The 23,313-nt window shown below is 46.7% G+C and overlaps 1 protein-coding gene across 1 annotated transcript in view; it reads left to right on the top strand.

Annotated features, from left to right (window-relative positions):
• The window catches only part of MARCHF3 (membrane associated ring-CH-type finger 3), a 145,285-nt gene extending 123,835 nt beyond the window's left edge, over nucleotides 1–21,450 (top strand). The window contains exons 4-5 of the mRNA XM_039236678.1: nucleotides 14,093–14,302; nucleotides 20,550–21,450. Coding sequence (XP_039092609.1) covers nucleotides 14,093–14,302; nucleotides 20,550–20,708 — 369 coding nt within the window. The 3' untranslated portion in view covers nucleotides 20,709–21,450. The remainder of the gene's footprint in view (nucleotides 1–14,092; nucleotides 14,303–20,549) is intronic.
• Nucleotides 21,451–23,313: the final 1,863 nt, after the last annotated feature.

The following is a 23,313-nucleotide window of genomic DNA, read 5'->3' as shown; positions in this document are numbered from 1 at the left end:
TCCCCCACCCCCATCAACCCTCAGTTTGTTCTCAGTATTTAAGAGTCTCTTATGGTTTGCCTCCCTCCCTCTCCTTAACTAAGGATGGTAGGATTCTTTAGGGGAATTTACAAGACACTTCAAATTATTTTTACCAAGGGGATTTTCTAGTCTCAGATTTTTTAAGCGACTTTATTGAGATATAATTCAAATACCATACAGTTCACCCATTTAAAGTGTACCATTCGGTCACAGTGTATTTTACTAAACTATTTTATATCTCTATGGATTTGTCTGTTCTGGGCATTTCCTATCAATGGAACTCTACAGTATATGGCCCTTTGTGATTGGCTTCCTTCACTTAGCATAACATTTGCAAGGTCTAGTCTCAGATTTTATAGAAAATGTATCTTAACCATCCTTGCTATTATGTATTTTTTTTATTCCTTCCTGATATCCTCCTTAATATGAGTCTTACTTACAGTCACTGACTAGTGCTTACCCTGTACCCCTGTTCTAGACACTCTAATGTTCTATTTGTGGGGGCGCCTGGGTGGCTCAGTCAGTTCGGCATCTGACTCTTGATTTTGGCTTGGGTCATGATCCCAGGGTTGTGGGATCAAGCCCCACACTGGGCTCCATGCTGAGCGTGGAGACTGCTTAAGGCGCTCTCTCTCTCTCTCTCTCTCTCTCTCCCCCCCCCTCTCCCTCTCTCCCTCTCTGTCCTGCTCGCTCTTGCTCTAAAACAAAATAAAATATTAATGTTCTGTGTATACAACCATCTCCATTTTAGAAAGGAGAAAAACGGAGCACGGATGTCCATGGTTCTTTTTCCTCTTAAAGTTTTGCCTTTTTCCCATCACAGTCGATAAGCTGAAACCCTATTCATTTTTCACTCTTTCATTGTATGGAAATCATAGGCACGTTGATTTTGTTTACATTGCCTGAACTTTTTCCATCTTTGCACAATATAAATCCTTTTCTTCCTTTAAGCCCATTAATTTAATTTGGTCGCTTTCATGATTCTGCTGCCCTGCAACCATACAATTAATTTTTTAAGTATCACATTTTGTGCCCTAGGTCAGTTTTTTTTAACCAGTGTCTAAGGAAAAGTTATGGCTTCTCAGTCAAATCCTACTGTCCACAGTCTTAAATTTTTCAAAGCTCAGAAAGTTGAACTGGACCCAAGCAGTGTCTCAAGGCAATTTAAGGAAATGCTCTAGAACAGTTTCTTCCCCTCACAAATGTTTGAGAATCTGATAAAAGCTTGAACCCTCTTCCCTGAAATGCACAGACACCTAGTGTTCAAATACAGTCCCAAAGGGGGTCACAGGTTTTCCGAGCCCTGCACCCTAGTCAAAGGACCCCTGATCTGGAAAGACAGTTGTATAAACTGCAAGAGAAACATGTAGGCTTTCCCAAAGTGTCTCCTGCAACCTTACAATTTTTTTTTTTTTTAATGTTTATTTATTTTTGAGAGAGAGAGAGAGAGCATGAGTGGGAGAGGGGCAGAGAGAGAGAGAGGGAGACACAGAATCTGAAGCAGGCTCCAGGCTCTGAGCTGTCAGCCCAGAGCCAGACACAGGGCTCGCGCTCAGGAACGGTGAACTCATGACCTGAGCTGAAGTCAGATGCCCTACTGACGGAGCCACCCAGGCGCCCCTCCCTTAAAATGTTTTAAGCACAAAAAGTATGTGAAATTTCTCAACACTTGGCTGCAAACTCCCTCTTCCATGAAGAGGTTGCATTATAATTGTGTGGGTGCAACAGCGGTGGATATGATTTGCTAGTCTGGAGGGGAGAGCTAGGGATCCAGTTATGCGTATATACAGGACCGAGCTAGGTATTAACTCAGGTTCTTCCACGGTTGGCTTGGTTCTGCATGGGGACGTACTGAGGGCACATGTCTCAGGATCACTCAGGCTAAAAATGTCTACGTGTCTCCCAGCGGGAGGAGAGCTTTCCCACAGGACCGCAACTGTGTTCATCCAGCCAACTCCCACTTGCCCTTCCATAAATGCCAGTCCTTGATGTCACGACCTTTGTCATTTGAACTGTTACCCCTACCCCTTAAGAATGTCTTCCCTGTAGACAGCTCTGTGAGCTTTTATAGCAAAACGGTCTATAAACACTGAACATAATCAAGAGAAGCGATGCCAGCAAATAGGAAGCATGGCCCTCCCCTCATATCCCACCAAGGCCTATTTTTGCCTCATATGCTAAGATTCAGGGCTCTATGCCCAATGAAGGATATCCAGAAAGTCCAGGGGAGCCATAAAAACAGGTGGCTGGATTGGTTGGCCTGGACAAAAGAGGGAGACTCTCTAATCTAGATCTGAAGAGTCTCAGGAAGGACATCTTGAAAATCATGAAGAGCATAGACAGTGTGCACATGAAGTGGGTAGCACCATCTGAGCTGCTTGCATGCTGCCGGGCTACCTTCGAAGCTTGAGGACAGGGCGTTTCAAACAAAAATAAAAAGCTATCAGCACATGAACTTAGGCCACTGGCTCAAGGAGGTTCCAGCTCCAGTCATTGTTCAGAGGCATCACACATCCGCAAAGTCGGCTGGGCCGTCCTATATAGTTGGGGTCCTTTTGGACAACAAAACACTGGACTATAGGGAATGCGACTCTGAAAAGTCCCTCTGTTTCCATGGTTTCACAGTTGTTCCAGCAGAAATCTTCCCCCTCCTCAAAGTGCCCGCATTCTTGCTCAGACTGTGCCTTCTGTCCACAGTTCTGCACGTGCACCAAGTTTCCCTGCGACGCCTCCACCACACTCTGCCTGGGGAGTTCTCGCACTCCTGGCCTCACTTTGTCTGAGGGCCACCGATTTTTAAGTGGGGTCCCATTTTGAGACTTGGTTTTGAATTTGACTTCTCTCTCTCTATTCCTTTCAACCTCCCCAGTGGTCAGGATAGAGATTGGTTATCCTTGTTCGCATTTTCCATCATAATCTCAGCTTTTGTCCAGGGTTCCAAATGGGGCTCTTACTTGGTCCACTGTCGGGGCATCTTTTGCCCCATGATCCTGTCCTTCTGCTGGAAATCATTATTTGAAGCTTATGGCTCACAGCAGGCCAGCAGAGAGGGTGTCAAATGCCAGCAGCTGCACTGGCTGCAGGGTTGGGGCCCCCAAAACAGCCAAATGAAGCAGGGCTCAGGGACCAGGGGTTCCTGGTAGTATCCTGTTGATAAAGACTATACAGTATGACACCGTTGCCTCCCAGAGCAAATAATTTCCATTTTTGGTACTATGCGTGTCAATTATCAATTTCTTCTGGGAATTTCTGTTTTCTTGCCCTCCGTCCTCTCCTGATCTCATCTCCTTATGTCTCTGGCTTCACATGGATCACATATGCCACATAATTTTTCAGCAGCCTCTCATATTCCAGATAAGCAGTCTCCATATTGGCTGTGATCACGTCTGCACAGTGATGATCTAAAATAATTAGAGCAAAATGATTCCCATTTTGCTTATATCTGAAGTTGCAAGTCAATCTATGAAATTGCATCACCATCTAGTCCTGCAGTGCTGCTCATCTCCTCTTTGGAAAATTTCAAGCCGTTGGTGTGGGCGTGTGTAACGTTTGTCTTAAATAACGCCAGCACCAAATTACAATGTCTCAAATACAAATACAGTATTTATGAAGCATGATAGCCTATTAATTGGCTTATTGGCCTAAGTCCTCCAGGGACTACCACAAATCTCCAGGGTGCCCTTGAACATGACTTAATGCTTCAGCCAAATCACAGCTGTGAATGTCAGAGCAACTGCTGTAAGCATGTGTCTGGGGCAAAAAATTACTTCACTGTGTTTGACCAGTAGAGTCACGGTGAGTGGTATGTAGGGATGGATTTCAGTTAAACCCATTCTGTTTCTACTCAAAGTGATCCTCTGGGTAAGGAGGATGTATATTCTTCTTCAGTTAATACTTATCAAGCACAAATTAAATATTTCAGGTAACAGGAATTTTATAACTGCGACCACGCCAGAAGAATGTTACTATGTACTAAGAGGGCTTACCTGCCGGGAAAGACACAGGATAAACAAACCAATAAATCAAAAGGTTGTTTCTGATAGTGATAAAAGTTATAAAGGAAGAAACAAGTTGTTATAAAGAGGAACTTGGTGAGAGAGTGCGTGGTGGTTTGTGAAGTCCTCTCTGAAGAGTGATCTTCGAGTAGAGGTGTGGCCAAGTCGGGGCTGGCCTTGGGAAGGACAGTACCAGACAGAAGGGAAGAACGCCCGCAGAGGGCCTCAGGCGTTTCTGAATCAGGAAGAAACGTGGAGAAGGAAGGAGCATTGCTGGAGAAGTCAAAGGAACCAGACCCGGGATGCCTAAAGTTTTCTGTTGCAGACCCACTGGTGGCCTGCTGAAGCCTGTGGATCCCTTCTGGGATCTTGTTTTTAATTTCATAAAAAATTTTTTAAAAACGTACAAATGCAAAGACAACCCATTACATTATAACACAGCTATCAAAGTATTGAAAAGATGAAAATTGTGATATAAAATCTAAGTGCTTCTGTAACACATTTTGTGGCAGATCTAATAACCAACTATGAAGGAGCAGGATGTCAAGATGTCTGCATCAGTTTAGTGGGATGGGACATAGCTGTGATTTTTTATTGACCGCAAAGCCACAAGTGCTGCTCAAACCAGTAAGATCTTCTGCATAACTCAGTGAGATGCCAGATTTCAGTTAGAGGCTGTGAAAATCCCCCAAATCATGGATCCTGTGAATCCTGTCTTTGGACCGCTTGGGGGTCTGCGGAGCCCAGGGTACAAACCCGCAGGGCTTGTGGGCCATGGTGAGGCATCAGACTACGTGCCATGGGTAGCTGCCAGAGAATTTTAAGCAAGAGAGGTGCTGTCAGCTTGCTGCTGTGTAGACACTGGATTCTAGGAAGACAGGAACAGGAGGGTGAAGAGGCAGTCATGTGGCTCAGGTGAGAGGTGAGGCTGACTTGGCAGAGTAGTGGCACCGGAGACAGAGAGATGTGAACGAGTTCAAGATGTATTCCCGAAGAACCAACAGGACCTGCTGATCGGTTGCGTATGGGGGGAGGTGGGGTCGAGGAAGGATGGCGCCGAGGGTGTAGACCAGAGCCACCAGTGTTGGTGCTCCCGCGCTGGTGTGGGACAATGCAGGCTGGAGCTGGGTGATGCAGGTGAACCCGGTTCTCCTCTACGGACTGTGTCAAGTGTGAGATGTTGCTTGCACAGACGGAGAGACATTTAGGAAGCAGCGAATGCACAGCCCGAGCTCAGAACAGAACTGGGCTGAAAGAGGATACACACACTCTCTTGTTGAACCTGATGTTTTCAACAGAAGTGGGAACTTGAGCCAAAGAGAGATGGTCTTGCACCACTCCCTTCAAAGCTGCACCTTCCTCACCCCTGTGAGAGGTGGAAAAAACTTGATGAGGGTCACACAGCATTCGGGGGAGCCAACGGGGGACACTAGAAACAATTTCCCATCCCCTCTGGCTACTTCCCCAGCCTGTAGGGGCAAACAAATTAGGAACAAGATTTCATATAGTTATATGTGAAACTGATATAATATAGTATATAGCATTGTATGTCCATTATTACACTTCAACTAAACATTTTTTTACTGTTTATTTATTTTGAGAGAGTGAGTGAGAGAGCAGCAGGGAGGAGCAGAGAGAGAGAGAGAGAGAGAGAGAGAGAGAGAGGGAATCCCAAGCAGGCTCTGCACTGTCAGCGACATGGGGCTCAATCTCATGAACCGTGAGATCATGATCTGAGTTGAAATCAAGAGTCGGACGCTTAAGTGACTGAGCCACCTGAAGCATTTTTTTAATAAAAAAAGTTTTAGTAATATTTTATGTAGTGCAAAAGCAAGCTGAAAGAAAGAGTTGAAAGAACAGGAGGCGGGAGACCTCAAACCATGACTCCTCTGCCATGTAACCTTGAACAAGTACCTGAACACCAATGAGGTTTAATATCCTGATTCAAAATGGGAAGAATCACCCCACCTGGTGTTATTAAATTCAGTGAAAGTATCTGGCACGTAATAGGCACTCAGTACGTATTTTTGGTTGAACCAGAGTTGTATAATTTTTAAATGGGCATCCGATCTTGTCCTCTTGGAGTTCAAGTTTTCCAGGTAGAAAAAAAAAAAAGAGAGTAATTGTGACTAAAATGGTATAAAAGACCTTGAATAATTTAGTGGATTTTTCAAGCTATTTCATGTCCTATGGAGAAACAGATGACATTCCACAATTATTTACATCTTAGGAAAAAAAAACTCGAACAGAAAATACAGGTTTTACACCTTATAGCAACAAAACAATGTGTAAATATTTCTCCTGGAAACCTACAAGTGCAGAATGTTCAGGAATACCATCTCCCGTCCAGAAGGCTGAACGCAGTGAACCTCAGGACTTGATGTCTACCCACCAAGGGAAATGTCTCCCTACCAGTCAATTTCATTGGTCTAACTTAACGTTAGAAGATCATTTCTGGTCAGGGCTCCTGACATCCAGATGTTCGTTCATTCATTTTCATTAAGCATCAACTGTGTTCCAGCACTGTTCTTGTTCGAGGCATACAAGAATGAACAAAAATGAAGTCCCTGTTATCATGGAGTTCTAATGGAAGCAGAGAGCCAAATGTAAACAAGTGAACAGACAAATAAATAAAGAGCGTCTTTTCAGAGAGTGTCCTGTGCTCTGTAGAAAATAGAGCCAGGCACTGTTTATAGGTTCAAGGAGTATTTACAACGCTAAGCTACCCTTTGAGCTGAAACCTAAGTGATCAGAAGGAGCCAGCCATGCAAGAATCTGGGCAAAGCCTGCCTCCCATATGGAAACAGCCACAGGTAAAGGTTGGAAATGAAGGGGCAGAGGGAGTAGGAGACTCAGTCAGAGAGGTAGGCAGGTGTGAGGTCAGGTCTTCTTGTAGTCCTAGGTAAAGAGTTCAGACATAATTGTGACCATTGGAGAGCCTTGAGCAAAGTAGCAAAATTCTCTCATTGATGTATGTACAAGGTCTCTCTGCCTGGTTTTGGAGCTGGACTATAGGGAAGCCAGAGTGGAAGCAGGGAGGCCATTGCCTCCCAAGTAAGAGATGATCGTGGCCCGGGGATGGCAGCAGTGGACGTGGAAAGAAGTGCACAGACTCCAGATACTTATTTTTTTTTTAATGTTTTATTTATTTCTGAGAGAGAGAGAGAGAGAGAGCGTGAGGGGGGGGGTCAGAGGGAGGACACAGAATCTGAAACAGGCTCCAGGCTCTGAGCTGGCTGTCAGCACACAGCCCGATGCGGGGCTCGAACTCACGAACTGCAAGATCATGAGCTGAGCCGAAGCTGGACGCTTAACCGACTGAACCATCTAGGCGCCCCCTCCAGATACTTATTGAAGGTGGTGCTAATGGGGCTTCCTGGAGGGCTAGGCACAAGACAGAAAGGAAACGGATGGCTGAGCGACTGGGTGGGTGGTGATGTCATTCACTGAGATGGAGGAGACGTGGAGAAAAGAGAGGTTGTGAAGTAAGTGCTAATTCAAGAGTTCTCTTTCGGACAGATTGAGTTTAAGTTGTCTGTTAGTCATCTAAGTGGAGATGTTGAGTGGGCTGTTGAATATGCACATCTGGAGCTTTGGAGAGAGGCCAAGGCTGGAGAAGGACATTTTAGGATCACGAGCAAATCCTCTGTGAAGTCTTCATTTGAGGCGCGTTGCTGCGAGCATTGTCAGCATCCAGTGATGGATGTCCCCACCAAGCATCTCCTCGGCTCCTGGCTTTGGAATTTCTTTCTGTGACACTTCAGCTGCCCTGGCAATTCACTGACAGATTGGAGTTCAGGGATTTAAGACATCGGTAGGAGTCTGTCTGTTCGCTTTTTGTTGTGTCTCCAGTTAACAGAAATGCATGGTTTTCACATTTCATCGTCCTTTCTAAGTCATGGAAAGGACCCATCACCTACCCTCTGATCACCGCACTGCCCCTTCCACTTCGCGCTCCCCAGGCAAGCAAGACAGCTTAGTGTAAAATGAGTTGGGCTTTGAAAATAAGACCCGTCCCAAGGAAGGTAAACCCTTGGTTAATAACCCTGCCAAGAGTCAGATTAACAGGAGACATTCGAGCGGATAAACCCACATGAGACAACAATGTGAGACCACGCCTTCTTTTTCTTTTTCCTCTCTGTAAATTTGTGATGGCCGTATCCATTGTTAACCCTTCTATCAGTTTCTCGCATTCTCGTGATGGTTTCTCATTAAGGAGATTCATGGGGAAAGCTGTAATCGATCAGAGCTATTAGCCACCAGAGTGTAATCTGGTTCTAGCACAAACTGACCTGCATGCTTTTCTATCTTGAGGATTTAAGCCTATTAACTCAGAGGCTGGGAGGCAGAATCTAATGTCCTATAGCACTGCACCCCCTTCGCCCCTACAAATTAACACTATAATTACATCCGAACCCACAGTTAGTCCACCTTGAAAGGAATCACTGGTGCCCGGATCACCTTGAATGTACACTTACAGCCACTGAGTTATGCTGTGTCACCAGTGGAATGATACTTTCATTCCCTCTGCTGTCTCTGGCCTGACGGTGCTGATTCCTGTGGGAAGGCGGCAGGGACAGGCGGGGGGTGAGGAGGTCTGTTTTGTTTGGATGGTTGGTTGAGTGGTTGGTTTTTGTACCTATTTCCAAGAGCAGATCAATCTCAGGGTTTGGGAACAAGTTAGTGATGGGAATGAGATCGCCACAGAAAAACAGGCAGCTCACTGCCAGGGCTTTTAATGGTGCAGTCTCTCTGCTTTATGTTTCTGATGGAACGAGAGAACAGAAGGCAGGAAGGGTGCCCGAGTTGCTGGCAGATCCCCTGGCGGCCAAGTAGGTGAACCGGCCAGGTGAGAGATGCCAAACAAGTTAGGTATCCTCAAACACTGGCCTCAGCTTTCGAAGCACAGCTAACCCCCAAATGTAAGCAGAAGACTAATGTCAAACTAAAGCCTCATTCTTGAAGAGGAAGACATTCTTGAAGACAGAAGAGATTGTTTTGGAGCACAGTCTTTTGAGCTAGAGCACATGGATCAAAGCCAACACCAAACTTGTACAAGACTTCTCTGTGCCTCAGTTTCCCTGTCAATAAAACAGTGGTGATAATAGTGGCATTGCTTTCAAAGATTATCAAAGAGTAAATCCATTACTTCATGTGGCATATAAGATAGTACTCTGCATTTCATAAGGTGTGAGTGGACATCAGCTCCTGTGGTTGATGTAACATTGGAAATGCTGGATGTGTGAGATGCCAAGATTAGAAAGGGTCCACGTGAGCTCAGGCAAGACAGACACACAAACAAACCTGCCATTCGGCTGAAGCCTGCTCTTTTATGAGATGTTAGGGAAATGAAGATACTGCTACAGAATAGGTGTGTATATATATAGATTCTGCTATATAGAATATTCTATGTATGACTGATCAGAGAGGCAGAAGACATAGAAGAGCAAAAACTCAAATTGAACAATAATTGAGATCAACCTTTTGTCTGTTATGAATTACACCAAAATGAAGCTGAGATTCAGTGCCCACAGATTGGACCTCATTATGATTTGGTAAGAGAATTAACATAGAATAGTAGCCTAAGAATATTTTATGAAGTTACCATGATACAATCCTGGCCAGCCAATCCTTCAGCTACCTGATGAAACAGTAAATCAGCGAGATTTACCATATCCCACCTCGCTGAAAACTTACCAAAAAATCTAGTGACTGCGCATACACACACACACACACACACACACACGCACACGCACATACACATGCACCATTTGGTGCAGAAAGAAAATATAAATATGGAAATCAAGAAACAGCAAAGTGAGGCTGGTTTGAATCCCACCTCTACCACCCAGTTGCTATCCATCCTTAGGTTATTTACTTTGTTCCCCAGTGCCTGCATCTGTAAAATGGGGATAATGTTAGCATGGGCTTCACAGAGTTATTGCAAGGACTCAATAAGACAGTGCATAACAAACTCAGGTTTCTAGCACTGAACTGGCTCCAGACATTTTTCAGTACTTTCTTTTTTTTTTTTTTTTTTAATGCTACAGTTTGCTAAGCACTAGCTGGACAGCTCCCTCCCCCATCTCACTCAGGGTCCCTCTTTCTCTCACCCAATATTTTATACACAACTATAGTTACATGGCTAATCCATGTTCATTTTAGAAAAGCAAGAAAATACACACAAAGTGAAAAAAAATCATGAATCCACGAGCAAGAATAGCCACTGTTTTGCTGGGTATCCTTGTGATCTTTGTCTGTGTAAATCCACTACGTCTTTGTAGGTGTAAATGTCCGTGTGTATGTAACTGTCTCATTATATATACAGGCTTTTACTACGCATTCTGCCCAGTAGAACTCTTCTGCTCAACAGTAGATCATGTCAGTAAATATAAAATGTGCATTATCATTTGAAATTACTCTATGGTATTCTGTTCTAAGTAAATTCCATAATTTATTTTTTTCCTAATTTATTTATTTTATTTCCTAAGTCCTCTCTTGCTGGAAATTTGAGGTGTAATCAAATTTTCTCTGTTATAGTCGGCTTGTATAAATATCTTGTTACCAACCTACTTGGATACTTTGACAGATGTCCTTACAATGGCAGAGGGTGGGGTTTTTTTCTCAGCAACAGATACTACCAGTGGTCTTATTCATGGAACTTGACATTTGTGTAAAAGATAAAGGGCACTTGGGATTCTGAAGAAGTCACCGATTTTAACATAATGCTACCTAGGGTTTAACTGCATACCTGGGCACCTGGCTGGCTCAGTTGGTGCAGCATGCAACTCTTGATCTCAGGGTCATGAGTTCAAGCCTCAAGCTGGGCACAGGGCTCACTTTAAAAAAAAAGAAAAAAGAAAAACAACTTCATACTTAAATATGACCCAGCAGCAAACAACATAAAGAGTAAGCTGAGCAAATTTATATATCACTCAAAACCTGGATTCTGCCCATTATTAACTATAAATATATATTTATATATATACATTTATAAATACACATATATGTATATTTATTATCTGTATACATACTATATATACAAAGATATATTTAATAATATATATTTATATATAGTTATAAATATACATATAGTTTATAAATATACATATAGTTAATAACATGCAGAATCCAGGTTTTGGGTGATAATGTTCATGTAAAAAGGCCTGAAAATTTTTAAGAATATAGAAAATCACAGGCACCTGGGTAGTTTAGCCAGTTAAGTGGCCAACTCTTGATTTTGGCTCATCAGGTCATGATCTCACAGACCTGGGATCGAGCCCCGTGTCAAACTCCATGCTGAGCGTGGAGCCTGCTTGGGATTCTCTCTCCCTTTCCCTCTGCCCCTCCCCTGCTAATGCCCACCCCCCTCTCCAAAGAAATAAACATTTAAAAAAAATAATATAGAAAATCGAAGCACAACTAGAAACTGAAAAACCGGGAGCCAGCAATAGTAATAATAACCTTGCCTTTGTAATTTATCTTACACCAGACAGTGATTTGTAATTACCTCCTTCCACACCTGAGTCATTTCATTGGGTAATGTTAAGGGCCACGTAGGTAAGTAAAATACAAAACTAATTTTCGTAAAATGCATTCCGAAGTCCCAAGCAGCAGAAATTGAGGAAAGTCTTTGACAGTGAGGTCGGCTTGTCTGTGAACATCTATTGCATATTTATTGAGACTCTCCTATGTTCCAACAAGCGAGGCCAGGCTTCCAGATCTGCTATCAGGGAAAACCTGCAAGGGGACTCAGGTTGCTGCGATTCGAGCAACATTGTTTAAGGATCTGGATTTCTGCATGTCTTGCCATTTTAATATTTTTCGAGTATTTTACTGATAGGATCTCTGAGCGAGAGTGGAGAGATCGGAGTCCTCTTGCAGCTTGACCTCCCTATCACCTGGAGAAATCAGTTAACCTTGCTGAGCCTCCGTAAAATTACGATAATCATACCGATTTCTACCCTCCGCCTCACAGCGATATTCCCAGTATTTAGGCAAGAAAATGTTACTTAATAAGAGCTCTTGGAATTTCTCTGAAGCTGCTGAGATGTGGCAGGGTCGGTGTCATTTGTACTTGATCACTTAGGCATTTATGTGAAATTTTTTTTTTATAACACTGTATTTATGTTCACAAACAAGTCACCTCCCCATTATTGAGCTGAGGTTGACTTCTTACAGCATCTCGGCACAATGGTAACGTGGGTTGTCCCTGGAAAGTGGTATGTTGGGCACTGTAAGTCATTTAATAATGGCCCCAGGCAAACACTCAAGCAAGGAAGGGCACCTTTCAGAAAATCTGGTCCCTGCCTTTTACCACACCCCTCATCTCCTCTGCTCACTCCCTGAGGCTTTTGCTGGCTCTTCCATTGCTCTGTCCTCACCTGGCTTCCTCTCTCTGTGTCTTCCTCCTGCCCTTGACCATGGCCTTCCCTTTACTCCCCACTGTGCACCATCTACTCTCATGCCCTCTGTCATGCTGCATCCCTCCCACCACTGTTTCTGTGGGAATTGCAACCCTGGCCACTTGGAGGGTGTGCTCAGCAGCCCACAGTGCTCCCATTCGGGGGCCAGCCCATGGCACCGCTAAACCCCCATTTGCTTATGGAACAAGATGGAAGACAGACTCAGCCAGCGTCTGTTGCCACTCCCGTCGCGAAACTATGCTCAACCCTCCTTCCTCTGGACCCTTTGGGCACAGCCACCACTACATGGGGTACTGAGAGGGGAGTATTTGGAGACATGTTCCAATGCCCATCTGAAGAAAAGCCCCCTGGCCTCATTACTGTCATGCACGGACACCCATACATAAGCATGACTTTTTCCAGAATGGATTATGGAGAACATGTCAGCAGACATTCAGCAGTTCCCCAAGTGGGACAGCAACTCTGTTCCCCTCCTATAGGAATTCTCCTCTCTGGTCTTTCAACACCACAGTTTCGCCCTCCCTTTTTGGGGTTGAGTCAGTCAAGAGTGCAACAGAATTAAGACATCAGGGACCACCCTAAGAAGGAGGTCCGGGGTCCTCACACAAGGAGGGGCATCACTGAGTTCATGAAATCACATGAATCTCAGTCTGTGGGGGATCCCCAAAACCACCGTCAGGCTCACTGACTGACTGAGGACTCACAGGAATCAGAAAAGCTCTTTTACTCATAGTTACAACTTATTACAGCAAAAAGACACTATAAAATCAGTGGAGGGAAAAGGTGCATGGATGGGGTGAAGTCCAGAAGAAACCAGGTGCAAGCTCCCAGGTCTCCCCTCCCAGTAATGTCACACAAATCTGCTTAATTTTTCCAGCAGCAGTTTGTGACGACACGTACCACGCATTATCAACCCAAGCCTTGGTGTCCAGGGTGTTTATTGGGGTCAGTCACATGGGCATTCAGCGCCTGCATGACCAACCTCAGCTACTCAGACTCCAGGCCCCCATGATGAACATAAGTGGTTAGCAGAAATCACACTATTGGCATAAACTATTTCATTACACTCCTGCCATATGGCCCAAGGCCTCGGGCCTACAAAGATACTCGTAAAAAGCAAAATATTGCCAGGACTCAGAGCTCATCTCTGAAGAGCCAGTCTTGAAAACAGGTCTTTCAGGGAAACATGCATATGAGCAAGCCAGGCCTGCTGAGTTAACACTTTTCTGCAGACATCTCCCAGGGCCAAGATCCTAGAAGGTTTTGGCCACATGATGCTGCTTCTTGTATCTCAACTATTATTTTCCGGAAATAATATCCTCTCTACCTTCCCACAGGGTCACTATTTAAAACACTAACCACTGTTTCAACAACAGCAGGCCATCTACAGCAAGGACACTTCTCAAATCATTGTTTTTATCATCATCACTATAGTCATGTTAAATTATCACCATCGTCCCTGTAATCCGGGGAGGCGGGGCTTGGGGATGAGCCCTTAATGCTTTCCTTGTGATCTCAGCACGGGTCAGCAGTGCCTGTTCCCAGTTTCTGGAAGACAGCCTGAGGGTAGTGTGTCTCCACTCTGCCCTGGCATTTAACCCTGACCTTGCGTTTCTCTCTGTCTCTCTCCCCCTTTCCCCATCCCCGCAGTGGCTCAGAAACCCAGGCCCCCAGCATGAGAAGCGGACTCTGTTTGGAGACATGGTGTGCTTCTTGTTCATAACTCCGCTGGCCACCATCTCGGGCTGGCTGTGTCTGCGGGGCGCCGTGGACCACCTGCACTTTAGCAGTCGGCTGGAGGCCGTCGGACTGATTGCACTCACTGTCGCACTCTTCACTATTTACCTCTTTTGGACACTAGTAAGTATGGCCGACTGCCCCGGGGGGCTCAGGGCAGCTGGAGCTGGCCGCCCCAAGGTTGGCACAGACTTTCCTCTTGTCTGTCGCATGTCCTGTTTGCTCCGCTGAAGACAGACCTGCAGGTGCTGGCGAGAGAGTCTGACGCGGTTTATTACCATGTGTGTGTGTGTTGTATGTGTGTGTGTGTGTGTGCATACACGTAGGTGTGCTGCTGGGAAGAGCAGATCAAGGAAAGAAAAAGCCGCAGCTTCTAAGAGCCCATCAGTCAAACACACACATCCTAGACATTTGTCCCCTCCAGCGTTCTAGGACTCCATCCGTTATGAGGCATGGCGTTTTCTTTCTGTGGTTTATGTTCCTCACTTTTGCTGGGATTGTAGTGTATTATGAATGATGCACTTGGCCACCGTTGCTGTCACTGCCTGCGCACATCATGAATCCTCCTGCTGGTTATTTTCTTCTTACTTCCTGATGCAGCCTAAAGTCTTGGCCGGACGTGGGGCTGCGCTTTGCCTGATGATTATTCTCTGTGTTGGGATATTGACTTGGCTGCCTATAAAAATACTAATTTATCTCGCTGAGATGCCGCCACCAACGAAAACCATTTCCCAGTAAGCATGCCTGCTGTACATGAGGAAGAATTCTTAAACATCTCTGTTCTTTCCGTTCACTGAACTCATGAAGTGAGTTGATTGCTTGGGCACCAGTTGGCATGGCATTGATCTCATGCTTTACGTTTCCCTCTGGGACCCGCAGGGAAGAGTGTCACCAGCCTCTAAAACAGTTTCAGAAACCGGGCCCCCTGCTTCCTGGCATTGCTCTCCTGTGCTTGCTCATTTCTAATCTGAACACGTTCTTGTTATTTAATATGTATTTCTTGTCCGGAGTGTACCATTCCCATATCCCGTAGCACAGTGTCAGCACATGGAAGCTTCTAGCACTCACTCATGCTTGCTCCTTTGCTCTGTCTTCCAAACCCTATCCCACCAGCTCCCACTCCCAATATGAAAGATGAAAAGAAGGGTGGAGGAGGAAAAAAGGAAAAGTTTTCCTAGAGGAAAGTGGATGTGACCCATCTTATATGAAAGGGGGGATTGGGTGGGAAGGGTGCCTGGCATGGGCTCTTTGAGGAGAGTGAGAACATATTCTATTCCAGAAATGTTTTCCAAGAGGCAGTGCTGCATAGTGAAGAGCACATGCTCTTAGAATCCACAGGCCCTGTGGTTGGACCCAAGATTTAGCACCCTAATAGCTGTATAACTCTAAACAGGGAACTTAACCTCTCTGATCAGCCTTCCCTTTATGTAAAAAAGTGGAGGGGCAGGCGAAAGCCCCTGGGTCACTGGGCTGCTATGAGGATTAGGCACGGTAACTTCAGGAACATTTATCAGAGCACCCAGAACAGGCACGGAGCTTTCTTCCCCTGGATGCTCAGCTGTGCACAAGATGCAAAGCAGTTGGAGGGAAGGAAAGGAGTTCTCCCCTTCGACTGGTGTAGAAACCGCGCTGCGTCGCCCCGCAGCAATAGTTACTGAGTCTAGACGAACCCCGTCCCTGACAAATACGCACCCAGCAGCCCTGGCAGGAGCCGTAAGTCAGGAGCTGACAGCACGTGGAAAGTGCCCTCCGGCAGAAACCCACTGTAAACAAGCTGTCAGGCTTCGGGAGAGTGTGCTGTGAAAATGTCTTAGATAAACAAACATGGTGTCAGTCGCAGCCCGGCTGCTCAGAGGAGCCTTCCTGAAAGGGCCTTATGGGCGCAGTGAGGGGGACACACAGCCTCTCCACCATCTCGGACTCGGCCGGCCTGCTTTTGCAGTCCGTGTGGGGACCTGGTGCAAGTCAGGGGAGCTGGGCCTTCTGGAAGCTGCCGTGCAGGAACCTGTATCTGGGACTCCGGAGACCAGGGTGCCAGCTTATCTCCACCGAGAGCCCAGGGAGAGGTGCCAAGGAAACGTCACTGTCAACATCACAAACCACTTGAACTCCACGCAGAGACAGTCAAAAGAGACTGGGTCCATGCTCAGCATTAGGAAGTCATCCAGGGTGGGGCACCTGGGTGGCTCAGTTAAGGAAGTCATCCAAGGTGGCACTTACAATTAGCCCCAGTTGAGAAGCGGGAGAGCAGAGGTCCCGGGGTGCAGTGACCCGGGAAGCCCCTCAGTTCACCGCATCACTGATGGAACCAACATCCAGCACAGAAACTGGTTAAGGCACAAAATGGAATGAATGAGCAATCTGTCTCCTCTGGCTGGCTCCCAGCCCCATGGGGCAGTCATTTGAATTCTCCTTATAATGTGGGGAAACCTTCCATAGGACACTGTCCGACAAAGGTCACCACGGGCTGGCTGAGCCGCAGCCCAGATAGCCTGAGGCAGCCCGAGGGGGCTGAGTGTGACCTGGTGCCCAGTCCTGCACTGCGCCCCACTTGCTCACACACAGACCCCTCCACGGTACAGCTGGAGATCAGGGAGCCACAGCCCGTTTCTGGGAAGGTGACTGACAAGGCTCTGACCCCATCAGCATGCCTCAATCACACTATAACCTCTGGAGGGAAAGGGCAGAATAAAAAATACGTAATGAGATTTCCCAAACCCTGCTGTGACTTTACAGCAGACCTGAGACCACAGCCTGTCCCCTCCCTGACAGGGAGCGGTGGGTGCTGATGTATTCTAGCCCTCCTTGCCCGGTCCGTGCGACCACAGCTCTTGGTAGGATCTCACCCACAACAGGTTAATAAATATCAAATGTATACACCTTAAGAAACCCATCCCAAAAGGAATAGTATTTTTAGAATAGTGGCCCTGTGCTCATTCTTCCTCCTCTGTCCTTAAAACCTCAGACATTTGGGCTGCCTGGGTGGCTCAGTAGGTTAAGCACCAGACTCATGATTTGGGCTCAGGTCATTTTCTCACAGTTCACGGGATCGAGCCTCCAATCAGGCTCCGTGCTGACAGTGCAGACCCTGCTTGGGATTCTCTATCTCTCTCTGCCTCTGCTCCTCTCTCTCTCAAAATAAATAATTAAAAAAAAAAAAACTCAGACATTTAAGAAATATCTATAGGCAGTTCCTAACGTGACAATTGCCACAGCCTCTTTTTGGTTTGTGTTGATTTTTCCGTCACTGCCTCATTTTTTTCCCCTAAACCAAACCTCTCTTTGTCCTATTCTGTGGCACTTCAGGAAAGGAGGGTCTCGGAGCTCTCGGCCCAGGCTCAGCATGAACCCAGGGCAACCGTGAACCCAAGGCCCCGTCTGCATTACGCCCACTTTATTTTATTGTCCCCCGATAAGAAACCATCTTTATATGATGCTTTCTTCTTACTGATTGAATTTGCCTGCAGACTGTGATGGTTGACGGCAATGAAGATAGATTAATGCATAATAAGATCTCATTTGTTTGTCTCCACAAGCAGCTGATTTTTGCACCTCCTGGCCAAGGCACCGGGAGACCTGCTAAGTTGCTGACTCCTGGGTAGCCTGAAGCAGAATGCTGCTCAGGCTGGAATGCGTCTGCGAATCACCTGGGGATGTTGTTAAAATGCACGCTCTGATTCCTTGAGTCTGGGTGGAACCCCAGATTCTGATGTTCTAAGAAGCTCCCAGGTGCTGCAGCCGGCCGCTGACCCCCAGCCACACTGTTTTTCTCCTTTTCCCCCAGTTCCCTTGTGTCTCGGGAGCATCACAAAACTGTCTTCCTTTCCACATTTAACACATCAAAAATCACAGGCTGAGAACATGAGCGCGTGTGAGGCACTGGGCTAAGGGCTTTCTGTGTGCTCGGAGATACCACCATGCACATTTTGCAGATGAGGAAACTGAAGCTTGGGGATGGTAAGCAACCCTCCCAACCCTGGTGCTGCTAGGCAGAAGACGGGATTCAAGCCGGGGGTGCCTGTCCCGAGAGCCCAGGGCCTGCTCCCTGCACCCAAGAAGTGCTGTCCGCATACACCCACAGCGACTTCTCTGCTTACAGGGGTCCGGCAGGCACGGCTCTTTAACGTACAGAAGGGTGTCTTTTGTTTTTTAAGTTTATATATTTATTTTTGAGAGAGACAGGGACAGCATAAGCAGGGGAGGAGCAGAGAGAGAGAATCCCAGGCAGGCTTCCTGCCGTCAGCACAGAGCCTGACACGGAGCTTGAACTCATGAATCTGTGAGATCACGACCTGAGGTGAAACCAAGAGTCGGACACTTAACTGACTGAGCCATCCAGGTGCCCCAGGTCTCTTTTTTGTTTGTTTGTTTATTTTGAGAGAGAGAGAGAGAGAGAGACAGTGTGGGCATATGAGAATGAATGGGGGAGGGGCAGAGCAGGAGAGAGAATCCTGCTTCCTTCCCCTACCCCCCAATGTCAGCCTTGATCCCACGAACCCTGACATCATGACCCGAGCCAAAATTATGAGTAGGACACACAACAGACTGAGCCACCCAGGCATGCCCAAAAGGGTCTCTTGATTCGAAACTGAGCTTTCCTATCATATTCCCAGGTTCCCGACTTCCTGGACTGCCAAAGCTCTTCATTAAGTACTTGTCTGCATTCTACTCCTTCCCTGCTCTTGGCCCTGAGCGGCCGGCTTTCCAACCTGCCTCTCTCACATTCATGAGTGGCACCAAGCAGCAGCAGGACAGAATAGATGCATGAGAATCAAGCTTAAAAAAAAAAAGAAAGAAAAAAACCAAAATCTGATCCCCTTTGGCATGTTCAGGGCCTTTTGGAGAAAAGCACATCTGTGTGAGTTGAGAAGCTTATATTTTCATATCCAAATCTCTCTGGCACTCGGCCTGTAGCATCTGCTTTCTAGCCTTAGAAATTTGAGCTAGTGGCCTTGAATTTCATGATCCTGCCAGAAGACCAATAAGGCCTTTCTGATCAAGGGCCTGTGCTCTCCTCTGCTTCTTGAAACACCCGAGTACCAACCGTGGGTCAGCCCTCTCTCTGACCACCGTGAACCCTGTGTTGGGATCATCCTAACCCACCCACTCCAGATTATAAACAACCCACACCAGGTAATGTGTCAGCCTAAGCTCACAGGCACCTTCCTTCCCACCTTCCCAGCACCTACCTGGTCATCTGGATGGTCTCCAACTGGAACCTACCCCCATTGTTAAAGACAGTTTACTCATCTTCAAAAGCTCAGATTCTGAATTGCCTGGGCAGTCCATCAATGCTATAAGCCCACCTTCTCCTAAACAGATGTGTCTCATTCCAGTGTATTTACATGGGAAGCAAGTACTTTTCGTCACAGCTATGCCACAATAGGCCATCAGTTTACTGCTCATAACGTTGTGTATTCTATAAGGGAGGCTTGAATCTGAAGCAGTGTTGCAATCAGAAAGCATAGGATATTTATTCACTCAGCAGACTTTACTGAGCAACTTCCTAAGTGCCAGGCACGTGCTCAGTGCTGGGCATGCACAGGCGAATACAGCTCTGACCCTGCTCTCAAGTTACTTCTGGAGCAGGGAGAGAGAGAAACAAATACCCTCATGGACAGAGCACTTGATGCTCTGCTGAGGTAGGCACAAGGCACTACAGGTGCCCATGGAAGCTGAACCTATCCCAGGCTGGGGCTCAAGAAGAATTTGTCAAGGGACCTGGTGCCCAGGCCAAAGCGTCTCCACTGGAAGCCATAGAACACCATAGCTACAGACAGTTGGAGATCACCCATCAGAGCCAGCTAGTACAGTTGTACAGGCTGTGCATGGCACAATTCAAAGTGTACACTTCCTATCATAGTCTGAATGTTGAATTGTGCAGAGTCCAACCTGCAGGAGGATACATGATGCCCAAGCATCCCTCTCATTTAACCTGAAGACCAGAAAGACACATTGCCCTGTCTCACATCTGGGCGAAGGCTCGCGCTGTGCCCACCCTGCCCAACTGCTTGTGGCCAACCTCCTTCACAACTGATGCTTTGCGGCCCAAACACTACTATCCCAAAACTAAATCCAGACTCCAAAGGAACCTCATTTCCTATTCATATCCTAATTTCATCCAATATGAGAGGGAATAGAGGAAGCCACCCCAGGAACCCTGCCTGTGTGCACTCATGAGGATTCTCTGGCTGGTCCCAACCTCCCAACCCTCAGCCGCTTGCTAGAGCTGTTTTGCCCATGCGGCTCACCCCGCTGCACCACTGCCAGCTCTTCAGAGCTGTTGTAAATGACGTTCTCTGTGCCCGGGTTTGATTCTCAGCTTCTGCTTACCTGAAACCTTCCCTTATTTTTCCTCTCCTGACCCCAGGTGTCATTTCGATACCACTGTCGACTGTACAACGAATGGCGTCGGACCAATCAGAGAGTGATTCTCCTCATTCCAAAGTCTGTCAGCGTACCTTCTAACCAGCAGTCCCTGCTGGGCCCCCATTCTGTCAAGAGGAACTCAAAGGAGACCATTGTTTGATGCTTGTGTGGTTGGCCGGTGGGCTCGTTGCTTGGGGTTTTGGAAGTGTCTGCACTGGCACCATGCACTGAGCCACTCCTGAACCCCTCCTGAAGCCGTGGGTCTCAGAACACTCAGAGCCGTGTGAGCACATCGCCCCAGCGACGGACTCGGCCTGAGCAAAGCAGATGCTGTTTGACTTCAAATCATGGATGCTGCACTCACGTGATACTTCCTCAGCTGCCAAACATGCTTATTTAGCAGATACTATGTGGAAATTTCTGAACACCTCTTTAACATATGAGGAAGGTTGTCCTGCTAAAGATGCAATTCAATGCTTCCTTTTTTATTACTATTTCAAATACATATATATATTAAAGTCAGATGATAATTACGATCGAAAAGCCAACGTTAAAACTGGTTTCTTGGTTTGGTTTGGGTTAGTTTATTTGTTTCCCGGTTTCTACTGTAGATCCTTTGGGGGTAATTTGATAACTTGAGTGGTCTTTTTCATGGCCTTCTTCTCTCTCACTCAAGGGGACGGCTACGGGACAAGGCATATTTGAAGGACGTTTTGTACTAAACTTCATTTATTCCGTTTTTAAAGGGGGAAGAAGGCGTGGCAACTCTCCCTACAGTGAGCTGTTTATTTAAATTTCATTAAGGAGGGAAAAAAAAATGATGGTGAGAAGCACGCTCCTTTCGAATTGTTTGGTACTGCCAGCTGATAAAAGCTATTTTCTAATAATAAATATCCAGTGTGTGAAAGACAAACCCCGCTGATTTCAATATTCTTTTTTTTTTTAATTATAAAACCTGTGAAGTTTCCCCAAAGTAGGGTTAAAAAAAAAAAAAAGGACAAGCAAAAAAAAAAGTGGTGTTCTTACTCCTGTCTTGTTGAGCGCATGTCTTAATTCTGCCTTCACAAGGAACTGGAAGATTGTGACCTGTTTTGCATATCAATTAGCATTCCCATTGCTCTACTGAATTTCTAGCTTGACAGGTAGATGTGGCAAAAAAATCTGTCCTAGCAGCCTATGGTCCCTTTGTCTGATTAAAAAAAAAAAATGCATCCCATACAGTGCCTTCCCCCAACCATGAGCCAATTCGGTCACAGGCTGAAAAAGACCTTTGCTAAGGGCTTCCTGTCCCTGTTTCATCCATCACTGTGTAAAGGCTCTAAACTGCACCCTGGGTTTGCAGCCACTGAAACCACGGGGCACATGTGTCGTCTGAGGAAAGCCCTTGCTGGCTCTGACTCCCCTGTCTGCCTGCCCGCCGCCTACCCATAAGCCCGGGAGGAGAAGGCGGAGCCCAGCATTGGGGAATGCTTAAAATATGGATTTCTAGAACATGACCCACATTCTGAATATCGCTCCAGCATCTGCCTTATGCTCCCCGAGGGGGAGAGTGGAAAGTGCAAAGGAATAGGCGGCTAGGAGGGGAACGATTTTTGTGTGCAGATCGATCAAGCTGATGGAACTGTCACCTTTGTCTGCCGAGTCCCCCACCCCCACCCCATTCACAGACTGCTCCCCGCGCTGCCTGGGGAGGGAAACAGCTGTACTACTCTCCCCTGCACAACTCAGATGTGCTTTATGGCTGGTGACAATAGATTTCCTCCCCACCACGCTTCACTTCGACACTCCGTTCCAGTAATCGACGCCTCAGCCCTTCTGTTTGCTCGGCCCCGCTCACCCCTCCAGGCTGTCATTAGCTGCACCACCATCAACCGTTTCTTAATTGACCTTTTTAAAATGCTGGATACCACTGGCTGCACACAGCTGTCACACATTAAATTTCCAGAGCCAAGAGTCCAACTTGGTAGCTTGTGAACTACAGCCCTGTAATAGATTGGAAAAATAACATCCACCCAGCCCTGGTCCCTGAGCTGTCAGGTTAACCAGCGACACCTCTCAGTTGATTGGCACAAGCAGGCATGAGAGGACCAGCCCCTTTATCCGCCCGGTTCCTTCCATGAATTAAGGAGGTGAGAGACTCCCAGGATCATTTCCTGTTGAGGCTGGCCACAGGGAGTCCCTGCCATCTTGGTTCATGAGAGGAGATACGGTGACTCGAAATATCAAAGGCAGACAGGTACCCGGCAGCTCGCTGAGGCCCCTGCGCTGGGAAGGTTGGCACGTTGGTACTGAGTCTTTGCCACACATCTTTCCCCCATACTCACATCCCTGCTGGGAAATAAAGCCGAGTCCAAATGCAGGGAGTAAATTGCTTGTGGGGTAGTGGGCAGGACACTCCTGGCAGCCCAGAGTGGCATCAGTGCATCACTTCCTGGGCCATCAGCTCGGGTCCTCTTCGTGAGACTCTGAGCTCCAGCAGCACCGGTATGCATCTGAGATCCTGAAAGTTCTTCATCTGCTCTTGGCCCTTTATGACATGGTTCAAGGTTAGGGAGCAGCACGTGTACAAGGCACCAGCCAAGAAGCCAGGGAGCAGGCCTCTTTGTCACCAAGCTTTGTCACCGCCGTTCGGGCTCTTTGTCACCAAGCTGAGCTGCACCTGCCTGGAAGAAGGGATGCCTCTGGCTAACTGGTGCCAAGGTGCTGCACTGGTCACTGCCAGCCTTGAACTCTTGCTTTGCTTCTTTCTTTTTGAAAAGTCACGA

This window comes from Hyaena hyaena, unplaced genomic scaffold (genome assembly GCF_003009895.1).
Source record: "Hyaena hyaena isolate Hyena2069 unplaced genomic scaffold, ASM300989v1 scaffold_115, whole genome shotgun sequence".
NCBI lineage: Eukaryota > Metazoa > Chordata > Mammalia > Carnivora > Hyaenidae > Hyaena > Hyaena hyaena.
Note: the sequence above shows the minus strand (reverse complement) of the source record. Positions and strands in the feature narration are given on the sequence as shown.